The 12,895-nt window shown below is 36.8% G+C and overlaps 1 protein-coding gene across 3 annotated transcripts in view; it reads left to right on the top strand.

Annotated features, from left to right (window-relative positions):
* The window catches only part of LOC121313349 (kinesin-like protein KIF13A), a 121,832-nt gene that overhangs the window by 106,674 nt on the left and 2,263 nt on the right, over nt 1-12,895 (top strand). For 2 of the 3 annotated variants that reach the window (XM_041245768.1, XM_041245767.1), the window contains 8 exons: nt 84-176; nt 999-1,151; nt 1,630-1,707; nt 1,836-1,886; nt 4,004-4,115; nt 5,100-5,248; nt 6,934-7,053; nt 9,904-11,023. In XM_041245768.1, the coding sequence (XP_041101702.1) occupies nt 84-176; nt 999-1,151; nt 1,630-1,707; nt 1,836-1,886; nt 4,004-4,115; nt 5,100-5,248; nt 6,934-7,053; nt 9,904-11,023 (1,876 nt within the window). The remainder of the gene's footprint in view (nt 1-83; nt 177-998; nt 1,152-1,629; nt 1,708-1,835; nt 1,887-4,003; nt 4,116-5,099; nt 5,249-6,933; nt 7,054-9,903; nt 11,024-12,895) is intronic. The other variant, XM_041245770.1, reaches the window with a different exon arrangement.

Raw genomic sequence — 12,895 nt, 5'->3', positions numbered from 1 at the left:
TTTATTTACTTTGCAACCATTTGTGTTTGAAAAATATATATTATACTAAAGTTGTGTTCCTCGTGTATGACTTGTTTTTTTAGAGCTTTACACAGAGTCTGAAGAGAAGAATATCCATGAAAAACATTCTCTATTCCTGTGGCGTCACATATGAAATAGTGTCGAATGTACCTAAGGTGAGGAAATTTAAAAAATGTCCAAATTAACTGCTTTTGTTTTCATTCATTTAATTCACAAGAAATGTCACTTTTTTATTTGCTTGTAGAATGACCAATGGTTTCTGTTCTGAGGAAGTACATAATGATGGTGCAATAATGTGTATAGACAGAAAAAAAATAAAACAGTAAACAGTGGGGGCTAGGTGGGACACCATGCTAACTCACTAGTTTCTCATGCCTTTGAGGCCAGCTCAAGTCACCAGTGAAGAGAGGTTGGTTGTCTCAGTTGTGCCCCCAGTGAATATTAGTCTACATCACAAATTCAGCACAATTGTCCATCTCTGCTTGAAAGAGGCCCAGCACTGAAGTAGAGGTTGTTCAGGTCAGGATTAAGCCCCTAGATCTGAGAGGGGAAGCTCTCATAGGGCCTGTTGGTATTGTGTTTGACTGCAGCCAGTGTCATTATCCGTGACCTTGTGTTCACAGGATGCAATCCTTCTGCACCTCTTTAAGATGAAAAAGCAAGCAAAGGATGTTTTCCTACTATGTCCCTAACTTTTGGAACTCTATTCCACATTCAGTTACTCTGTTCCTGTCTTAACTCACAGACAAAAAGGGCATTTCTTCTAAAAATCATAATTTTGTTTAGTTTTATTTTGTGTTATTTGCTTCTCAACTGTTAAGTAATTCCTGTATTTTTACTTTAAACCAACCAAAATGTAAGGGGATGGTTAGCAGGCTTTCAGGCCATAATTGCTGGTCCTTTCTTTACAAAAGGTAATAGATCGTGGCTTGGGATGGTATATAGTTTACTTCAATTCTGCTTTTTTGAAAATGCAGGCATCAGAGGAGACAGAGGACAGAGAGACATTGGCGCTCATGGCAGCGAGGGAAGAGAACGAGGGTACGGCTGACGGAGAGACCTACATTGAGAAGTATACTCGAGGAGTGCTGGAGGTGGAGAATATCCTGAGCCTGGAGCGGCTGAGACAGGTATAGCAAGAGTAAAGAAAATGTTACTTACTTGTCCAGTGCTAGTGAAATTGTGCAGTAAAAGAAAATCTCTTCTAGCCTGAATATCAAATAGGGCTAATAGCCTGCAATCATGGTCAAAGATCATCTGTGAGTTGAAGCAAAGAAGGTGACCATTAAAGTGCTCCTTGGTTGCTTATTTCAGATGACTGTTTTTAAAACAGGACTGACACTTTTTAATTTTGGAAGCAGATGAAAATACAACATTTCAATCTATCTGAATTCTGTGAATCTGTTTTATTTGTTTGGTTAATATCTTTGGTATGCCCAGTCTTCAAACCTGTTTAGTTTAAAAACATGAACTGTGAGATTCAGAATTCTCTGCTGAGGTCATTGCTGTACCTTGCAGTACACTAAATAAATTATCTTTTGCTCTCATTGAAAGGATGTAAATCCTCTTTTTTTTTTTTTTTTTTTTTTTTTTTTTTTTTTTTTACAGGCTGTTACAGTTAAAGAAGCACTTTCTGCAAAAGGAAAGCATATAAGGAGAAGCATCAGCACGCCTAATGTCCAACATGTAAGAACAAAGCATATATATACAAAATTCATATAAATATACCAGATAAAGGAAAAGTTCTGTTAAATACATTTAAATACATTACAAATGTTTACTCTAAACATATCCTCCTCATTCCTTGTATGCAGGTGTCCTGTAGCAGATTAGACCTCTCTGGGTGTGATGAAGATGATTTCAAGGTAGTGTTTGTCTGATAGGCAAATGTAAAATCAAATTAAAAGGTGCCTAAGCAGAATGATGTCCATATATGGGCATAAATGTGACCACTTAGCGTTTCAGTGCTTGTAGCTTGGCAACCTTAAATCAGAAATGAAAAACCAATATATCTACAGAAAGGCATTAAGTAGTTGTTTCCAATTAAATAATGTATATTGTTGTGGAATGTATTATGTATTTTTTCATATAAGCCACGCCATCCAAAAAATATTGAAAAATGTATAAATAATATTTTTTAAAACTGCCAATTTCGATCTCATTCCAAGTTGTATAGAAAAGAAACCTAGCGTATATAGGAGCTGTGCAGTTTTCCAAGGATTTCAAATCAGAAATCAGAAATTAAATATCTTGTACAGTTGCAGAGATGCACGGCGTTTTACGATGCATGGCGTTTTATGAAAAACAACCTACGAAATGGTGAACGCAAACAAGCTCTAAGACTTTCCAAAGACTGGAAACAGTATGAGTGTAGAGGTCACAGAAAGAAAGAAATACAACACAAGAGTAATTGAGTAATTCAATTTTTTTAATTAAAGCAGAAACTTATAAAACTTTGATAGCAAGATTTTCATTTTCAAAACTAGAATAAATCATTTGCAGAAACAGAGTAAACTAATAATAATAATAATAATAATAATAATCATAACAGCTAAATATTGACCCTCAATCCTTTTACACACACATACACACAAACACAGAAGACATAGAAAAAGTAAACTAATAATAAAAATGATCCAACAGCTACTTAGGCATCAGATGCAGGTATTTAGTTTTGCATCCGTTCATCTCCTGAGTAGAAACATTTTCAAAAAAGGAAAACAATAAATACGTACATAATTAAAAATAACAATAATGATCAGATGCTAGTACAGTAGTCTGTCTATCTGTAAAGTTATCTCCTAGCCCTCCACTCACATGTTTGTTTATAGTGTTTATGAGGATTTTGCATTGACTCTCACTATATTTTTATTTACTATTCCTAACTCCAGTCAAACAAAACTCCACACAGGGTGAAAGTCAACAACAAACAAAATATTTGGGTACTTTTAGTTTGTTTTAAAAAAGAATAATGATTAATATCTGTTTAAACACAAGGACTTGGCCTGTGCCCTTATAAGGTAGGTTTTGTCATACTTTCCTCCCTTGTGGAAACTTTTTTTTCCTCCAAAAGCTTTTTTAAAAAAGCGGATATAAAGTTTAAAAAAAAAAAAAAAGTTAAATTAAAAATAAAAACAGGATGACTAGTTAGTCCAAGTACTTACCTTTCAAATGAGTTGTAGATCAGCACTCCTGGATTTGTAAAACCAGAGAAACAGATGTTTTAAATGAACGAGTGTCTAGATGAATCTGCAGTGAACAGCTAAAATGGTGGCGTCTGTGACACAACCTCGTAATTATAATAATATACGTCCCACCCATCCTAGCCCTGAACCAATTATATGGAGACATGGCCCTCAGGCATGGCTATGACCCACTCAAAAAAAAAAAAAAGAAGATTGGTGATTGGATGGCCAAGATATGACATGAAAGGTCATTGATCATATACGATTGATTTTAAAGCGCTTTGGCAGCAAAGTTTTAAGAGAAATGCTTCAGTATTTTGTTATAACCAGCAGGGTGCTTATCCAATGTGATGACACTGGGTAAAGTTATCCATCACAATCTAGGAATATATGGAGACGACAGCCTTTCTTTTTCTATCACACTGATAACTCACTTTGAAAATGACCTCCTTAAATGTGATGTTTTTGTGTAGAAGTGTGATAGAACAGGATTAGCTGACAAAACAAATCATCTTGGTTATCCATAGTGGACAAATCTCAGCTCTCAAGTTATGCTGTTTTTCTTCAAGAACCAAGGTTAAAGCCAGGACAATAAAACATATGTAGTTGGTTCCTGTCCAAAATGGATTTAGTGAGAGTTTAGACTATTACACTGAAGCTTTTATTCATTTGGGCTGGTGGGAATATCAGAATAGGTCAGACGGTGTGCTAGTTACGACCACCAAACTTACTTCAGTTGTGTCTGGAGATGAATTTGGTTCCCTTTTGCTGAATACGTTCTTGTCTTTCTTTTACAGGGTCACTCAGAAAGCCAACTCGACATATCTGACTGTTCTTCCAACTGTCAGGACTTATCGTTTTATGGCACACTGCCCAAGGACTCCCCACGCAAGAGTAAAGAAAATACTGGTAAAAATAAATACAAAAATACCTCACTTGAAACCATTGTTACAGTTTGTATGAAATGTGTGGCTTGTGCCAGATGTATTTCTTCAAAATACATTTTCATGAGTGTGCTTGTGATAAAGAGCAGCTCCTCCAGAAATGAGTTTCTGTTGGTCCTTTATGTGCTGCTGTCTTCACCATAGACAATGAGTGGCTTATGTGGTGCTTTGCCCTCTGAGCGCTCCAGATCTCGGCATTAATAGTTTGGTTTGGAAGCTAACTCTTTGCTGCAAGCGTGGAATTAATAATGAGAGAGTTGATTATAGTAATTAATCAGAACTGCCTTTGAGTAGGATTGTCAGACTTGCTTGGAATATACAGTAATGTGTCACGTCACAGGGGCAGATTATTGATATGAGGTCTTCCCAAGTGGTTTGGGGCACAATCAGAATCATCATACATTCTGATTTCTGACTGCAGATGCTACAGGTAACATTGGCAATGTATACGCTTTCTGGATGCCTTGTGTCTAAAACATTCATTTTAATGTTTTTTGTTCTTTTTCCTGGATACCATTAGAGCAAGTGCTGTGTCTGAGATACGACTGTCTCAAACAGTCAGGATGCATTTTTAAAAGATTGCACTATATGTGTTTCTCTATATGTTTCACTACATGTGCAAATGCAAAAGAAACATTGTATTGCAGGGTAAACAGTGACACTGCCACCATATAGGCTTATCGTGCAATGAATATCCCTTTGTACCAAGTGGGATAAAGCTGGACTAATCATTTTAAATTTGTTTCAAAGTTTGGTCATCCACAGCAAGAGAGTGGACCCGTGACATTCCAGACAAAAAATACTGTCCCAAAGTGGTCAGTTATTTTGGCAATTAGAAGTCAAATACTGTATGTGTTTAAAAAGACAGCGTCAAATGCTGTAGAGTATTGTTATATCTGTGTTTAAAGGTTCACATTTTTTAAAGCAACTAACACACTTTGTTTCTCAGGTGCTCTGCAAGAAGGCCCCCTTTTCTTTAACGCAAGTCCATTTAGAGCATTATCACCTCAGCCATCAAAGTTCCTCAAGTCGTTAATGCCCGTTAAAGAAGAGCACAAAGTAAAGAACCCTTTGGAGTCCAGACCTCTCCTCGGACAGGTAACAATCCCATTATGCAAATGAAATGTTAATGTATCTGGGAGAGCACAATCCTGTATATGCAGTGCCCTTTACTTTTCACTGGGTTTAAGGTCAAACCTTTGTCATGGAGCTATGCATCCTCAGTAGATTTTAAGGGACATGATGATGATATAAATGAAATTAAGAAGAAAATAGTTATTCACTTACTCACTGAAAGTTACTTGCCACATGTTAAGTGTGGGAAAGTAACCACTTTTAGAGTAATTTGCCATTCATAAAAATGAAAAAATGTGAGACAGTTTAGTTTTGGTAATACAAATAAAAATGTGTATGTCGTTCACTCCACACAATTTACAGAATATGCCGAAACAAGCTTCACCCTGCACTTGTAAAGTTTAAAGACATGTTTAAAAATTGTAGGTTTGTTGTTGCAAGAGAAGTATAGGCAGGTGATTTTTTATAATATTTCTGCTTAATGTACAAATTAAATAGTTTTCTGTTGTGAAGATTTTCTTTTTATGCAGTGAAAAACTATGTGTACAGGTTGTTTCTTAACTGTAATTATACTATGAGGGGGAAAAACTGTATAACATTAAAAAAAATCTCTTTGGGGAGGGGTTAAGATTATGGGTAGGACGGGCTACAGCAAACCATCATGTTCTTTTAGTATGGCTCTATGAAACAGAGTTATTCTTTATAAAGATGACAGGTTTTAATTTGTGATACATTACAGAAAGCCTGGACCCTACTGCAGAGGTTACTAATTTGTCATTATGACTAGGCACAGACAAGTCCTCGTTCACTTTTAGAAGTCGGTAATAAGAACGACGATAAAGCTTTTACCTCAAATGCATTTAACTTGATTACCATCCTCTGTGTAGTAAAGTTGCAGACGTCGCTTACACAAGCAAAGAATGTAATGCAAATATGAGGCAGGTGCTGCCCAATATACAGTAAATAGATTGTCATAATTATGACAATGACGTTTTTGCTATTTAACATATTTCTTGAATGTGTTAACACCAAATCATTGCAACAACTAATCTCAAAGCAGTGTACTTGTATGAAATATAAAGCTGCTTTTGCTACAGTTGCATTTACAACTTGTCTCTTATGAAAGTTTGTTGTGGCCAATGAATTTCTACCTCATGACTTGAAACTGCATTAACTTTGTGCACGAGTGTCTACGTATGTGTAGCGTAGTTTTTAGTGCCGGGACAAATATTTGAATAATCCAAAACACATTTGAAAACAAGAATGACCCTTTTCTTTAGCCAAATGTATGAAACATAATTTTATATGCTTTAGTTTACCAAAAAATATATCACAAAACGCATTCCTGTCTACCTTGACCTTTGTAATTTATTCACGAAAGGCTGACGTAAATAAAACAAGTTCTAGCACACAAAAGAGAGTTACTACTGGTGTACAGGGTGTACTTTACTGCCAAGAAATGTCTTTGATGGAGCTCACATCTACATGCATTTTTGTCAACTAATTAAACATGAAATAATATTTTAATATTCATCTGAATATTGAAAACAAGCAAAAAAAAAAACTGTTTTGTCTCAGCACTAGTTTGTTTGAATTGCTCATTTGCATTTGCCGTTCCCCTCTTAACTGCACGTTTAACTGTTTTGAATTAACCTGCCATTTACCCCATTAGTTTGATGTTGTGCTGTTGTGTGTCTTAACCATTGCAGAGTATGCCTCCACCTCAGGATAGTTCTAGGCTGGCACACAATGCTGCCAGGGTTGCGCCCTCAGGATGTAATGCCAGCAGCATGCCAGTAGAAAACAGTAAAACACACGGAGATAAGACTGTAAGTGCTGCATTAATTTCTGTCATAATACCTGGTGGTGGGTATCCCTGGCCCTTTCACGAGGGATTATGCAGAAAAATGTCTTCTAAAATGTTTTTAAAAACTAATAAAATCATGCAGGGTAATTTACAGGTTAATTGGCCTCTTTGGCCCACTATTCACTGAACACCTACCACCATAAAGGCCTTGTAGTTGGCACCTATAAGAGTTGCTGCATAATGTGGCACCATTTGTATGAACAAACTAATTCCATCATCAAACATTATAAACAGTAGAATGTATTAGGAGATTGGTGTCACAGTGTGTTACTGGATTAGCCTTGCCCTGAAGGTCTTGGTTTGGTCTCTACGGTTTTACTTGATAAGGTAGGTATGAAGACTGACCGGCTCCCTGCCCCCGTAAAGGTTGAACATGACACTTGAAGAAAACAAAATATAGAGAACATTATCACATATAAATGTGCTGTAGATTCCAGTTAGGCGTGGTAAATGGTTTTCTTTTCTACTCTACTCTTCAATGTATAACTAATTACAATTGCATGATTCGGTTCCTTCACTTCATGTCATAATTTCTCACTTGGCTAAATTCTCAGCAGTAAAACTTTTAATTAAGAATCCCATTTGGTTCTGAAAAAAAATAATTACACATTAGAGGGCTAGACATTCAGAACCTTTTGCCAACCCGAAATTATATGCAACACAAAATAATATATTTTGTCAAGAAAAAAAAAAAAAGTATTTAGACTAGAGGTGCAAGTCTGTTATGATGGGTTTGTTTTTTTTTATCTGCAGTTTTTTCCAATAAAACCGAAATAAAAGTTTTTTTTTGTTTTTTTTAACTGTGATAAATCAGCTCAATGCAGTGTAATTGCGTTACTCATAGCAATGTATTATACAATTAGACACAATGTAAAAACAATAAAATAATTTATTGAGAGACTTTAAACTGTATTTATTATTATTTTCCCGGTACCCCCATGGTCACAGTTGGTTGCAAGTCACGTCTGAGGAGAACTGCTGCTCATGCTTTTCGAAATTGCAGCTATTTAATCAGCATGCTGGCTTCAAAGTGACTGGTGTGTGGCAGCATTTTAAAATAGTTTCTGATGAGGAAACACTTAGAAATGTCAGCTAGATTTATGTCAGCAAAAAACTAAAGCTAGAACCCAAGCCCGCCACTCCCCCCCTCAAAAAACAGTTCTCCATTTAGTATGCTGGTTTATTATAGCACGTTACTATAATACATATGACTCTATTGCCCAGTTTACTGCTTACTCCAGTTTCACAATGGTTCGGGACCTCAACTAACATTTTATTTTCTTTCAATGCTTTTGTATTTGGTCGTTTTAGTCAGTCTAGCGTCATTATATTGTATCGGTATATACAGAGTAATTTTAACAGATGCGACAAACTCAATTAATTTTTTAACTCCAACTTCTACTATCAGCTTTTCACTTCTTATGATGCAGTTTTTTTAACAAAGGGTTTAGGTTAGGGTTAGGTTAGTGTTTCGCATGTCTGTGTGTACAAGTACTACCACCAGCAGCTTTCATTAAAAAATAGTTTTAATAACATGGAAAGAAACCCGCTCTAGACATGTGAACACCCAGACTAAGTGTGAAGCCGCGGTTATTCCTACTGAGGGCAGTCAGGTGAGTCTTGTCATAACTTTTGATTTATGTTACCATAGTAAAAGTATTAAGAGATGTTAATCTGAAAGTGCCACTGGCGTAGTTCTAAGACGACCAATACAAAAAAAAATCTCTTTTTAGTTTGGTTTTATCATTTGTCAGTATCGTTCGGTTTGGAATTTTATGCAAATATCGGTTTCGGTCTGGGAGAATCATAACCGTTATATCCCTAATTCAGACATATGTTTGTGGTTCATGGTAGCCCATTAAAGTACCTTATAATTGGCCCCAAGAATGTTTTATAATTTGTATACATTATTTTTTACATTCATTTATAGGGTCTGTTGAAAATGTAACATCGGGTAGACGAAATACAGAGGTATTTGAGGTATATACTTGTAATATTTCCAATAATCTTTGTTTAATCTGTCATTTCCGTTTTTTTTTTTTTTTTTTTTAGCTATTGGTCATTGAATAGCCTGAAAATTTCAGAATAGTATTGAGTAATAATTTTTTTTTTTTTTTTTAATTGTTAACGTGATTAATAGAAGCTTGATTGCCTTTTTAAAAATGATTGACAAGCCAATATGTGCTTTGGTAGATTAAACACTGTGTCTTAGTCTTGCTAAGAATAAAAATCTCTAAAACAAAATGGAGCTAATCAATGTATCCTAATACTTCAATCCAAAATTATGCCTGCTGCCAAAAACCTTGGAACACTAAATCATGAAACAATTCCTTATTCAATTTTAATACAGGATCAACATTAGTTCTTGTGAAATGCACAAATGTATTTTAAACACATTTTATCTGTAACAAGTTTACTATTCCAATGTGTATATTGATATGTTGCTTTCTCTCTTATTCACATACATGTCAAATGTTATTCTGACCAGCTTACTCTAAAAACGTTTACTGATCTAAATACCAGTCATTCTTTTGTCCTCAAGTTTAATTATCTTAGTGCTTTGATCAATTGAGTAGACCCCAATATGTTAAACTAATACAAATAGTTGACTCTTGTTGTCAATTAAAATAATCATTTTCAAAAACTTCGGTTTCAGACCAGTAAGTTATACGGCCTTTGGTCCACAGTACACAGCATCAACAAAACCTCCCATAATTACATTTTTTCTCTAATTTACAGCCCCAAAGCCATCTATTATCTTGTATTTCTAGGGTCATCAAACCTAATGTTTTCTTCCATGTTGATGTCTTAGGATTCTGAGGATGACGATAATGATGTAGATGTTCTGAGCAAGCAAAGTATGGGCTCCCAGGATTGTCACGGTTTCCAGCCTTACATCCCTGAAGACTTTGCCAACTTTGAAGTTTACAATGCTACCCTGGACAACAAGGACTTCAAGACGGATTTCATGAGCTCGCGTTTCTTGGAGAAGGAAGTCTCCCGCAGCTCTACGGCTAGCAGTGTAACCAGTGGCTACTTCTCCCACAGTGCCTCAAACACAACTCTTTCTGATGTCATGTTTACTGGAAGTGACAGCAATGACCAGCTGGCCAATCAGACAAGAGAGGTGGAGCCCCACGACCTCTCTCGGTCAGCACCACTGGAACCTTTGGAACAAGTGGGGAACCCAGCTATGCACGTAGGCAAAAACTCCCCAGTAAACAAAAGTGCCTTAGAGAAAGAGTCATCCGCCCTCACTCAAATCCAACCAGAAAATCCTTCCACAACTATGTTGGATTCTTCACCAAGAACACCAAATTGTAAGGATGAAATATCAGTTATGGAAGAACAAGCTTTGGATAAGATGGAGGACATTTCTACTCAAGAGAATTTTACAGACATTTTAAGTCAAGAGTTTACAGACTTTAAAGGTGCGGAAGATGGGAAGGATCTGGGGTCTTTTGAAGGTCAGTTTCAGGTTGCAGAAACTGAGAATGTTGACATACATTTATTAAGTTACAGCAATGGTTCACACAACAACAGCAGTGTAGTTGAGCAAACCTCCACCCAAATGCGAAACGGGAGAGAATCGCATCTCGTCCATTCTGACCAGACCCAAACTCAACAGAACCTCGATCACCGGTTGTCGAGTGATTTTGAGAGCCTTTTGAAAACGGTAGAACAGATCCCTGGTGCTTTGAATGAATCCTTTGTGAACTCTACCTGTCCAGGTATAGATAATTCTGCAAATCATTTGGATTCCTCAAGCAGTGATGACAGCACATCTGTAGGACAGTCACCAGTATTGCCTGCCTGGATTGTGGTGGGGGAACATGTGTGTATAGGAAATAAGACTGGAACTATTCACTATGTGGGTTTGGTTGATTTCTCAGAAGGAACGTGGGTTGGAGTTGAGCTTGACCTTCCAGCTGGTGAGTATCAAAGACAACTTTGATTTTATCACCAGAGAAGCATCTGCCATTATCTATATATATATATATATAAGATATACTATCATATACTATATATACTATACACACAGGCAGGCTGCAAAGTATTCACCGCCCCCCTGACCTAATTCTCTCATATTACGAAACATTTAACAAATGGTACATTGAAAATTTCGTTTAATGTGTTGATTTTTATTTTTTTTTTCGTTCTGTTTGATATTTTATTTTTAAACACTGAAACTCAGAATCAATTATTGTAAGGTGACATTGGTTTTATGTTGGGAAATATTTTTAAGAAAAAAAAAAAAAAAAACTGAAATATCTTGCTTGCATAAGTATTCAACCCCTGTGCTGTGTAAGCTCCCAGTTTGCACCGATGAAAGAAATTGCCCTAACGAAGACACAGTTACCTTACCATTGGCCTCCACCTGTGAACCATTAAAGTTGCTGTCACATTTTCTGGATAAAAACCCCACTGTTGAAGGATCATTGGTAAGGCTGTGAATCTGAAGGAAAATGAAGACCAAAGAGCATTCTACAGAAGTTAGAGATAAAGTAATACAAATGCATAGATTAGGGAAAGGGTACAAAATAATATCCAAGTGTTTGGATATCCCAGTGAGCACAGTTGGATCAATAATCAGGAAGTGGAAGCTGCATCACACCACCCAGGCACTGCCAAGAAAAGGCCGTCCCTCAAAACTCAGCGCTCAAACAAGAAGGAGACTTGTGAGAGAAGCCACAGAGAGGCCAACAATCACTTTGAAGGAGCTACAGAGTTCAGTGGCTGGGAGTGGAGTAATGGTGCACTAGTCAACCATATCAAGAGCTCTGCATAACACTGGCCTGTATGGGAGGGTGGCAAGAAAGAAGCCATTACTCAAAAAGTACCATCTGAAAGCATGTCTGGAGTTTGCCAGAAAGCATGAGAGTGACCCAGCTGCGACATGGGAAAAGGTTTTGTGGTCAGGTGAGATCAAGATAGAGCTTTTTGGCCAAAACTCAAAGTGCTATGTGTGGTGCAAACCTAACACTGCCCATGCCTCAAGACACACCATCCCTACAGTGAAGTATGGTGGTTGCAGCATCATGCTGTGGGGATGCTTCTCATCAGCAGGGACTGGGCATCTTCTTACAATTGAAGGAAGAATGGATGGAGCAAAATACAGGAAAATACTGCAAGAGAATTTGCCTGTCGGCTAAAAAACTGAAGCTTGGGAGGAAATTCACCTTTCAGCAGGACAATGATCCCAAGCACAAGGCCAAAGCAACATTGGAGTGGCTCAAGAACAAAAAGGTGAATGTCCTACAGTGGCCCAGTCAAAGTCCTGATCTCAATCCCATTGAGAATCTGTGGCACTATTTGAAAATTGCGGTCCAGAAGCGTCGTCCAACCAACCTGAACAACCTGGAGCAAATCTGCCAAGAAGAATGGGCCAAAATCACTCCAATACTGTGTGCAAAGCTGGCACATCCTTACCCCAAAAGACTTAAAGCTGTTATTGCAGCGAAAGGTGGCTCTACCAAATATTAATGTGTGGGGGTTGAATACTTATGTAAGCAAGATATTTTGTTTTTTTAATTTTTTTAAAAAATATTTCTCAACATAAAACCAATGTCACTTTACAATAATTGATTTTGAGTTTCAGTTTTTAAAAATAAAATATCAAACAGAATGAAACTTCAATGTACCATTTGTAATTCAGTAATATGAGAGAATTGGTCAGGGGTCTGAATACTTTTGCAAGTGTGTGTGTGTGTGTGTGTGTGTGTCTGTGTGTGTGTGTGTGTGTGTGTGTGTGTGTGTGTGTGTGTGTGTGTGTGTGAATATATATATAAAATCATGTCCCTCCT

Source organism: Polyodon spathula, chromosome 3 (assembly GCF_017654505.1).
Source record: "Polyodon spathula isolate WHYD16114869_AA chromosome 3, ASM1765450v1, whole genome shotgun sequence".
Taxonomy (NCBI): domain Eukaryota; kingdom Metazoa; phylum Chordata; class Actinopteri; order Acipenseriformes; family Polyodontidae; genus Polyodon; species Polyodon spathula.
This window is presented reverse-complemented; position numbering and strand designations above follow the sequence as displayed.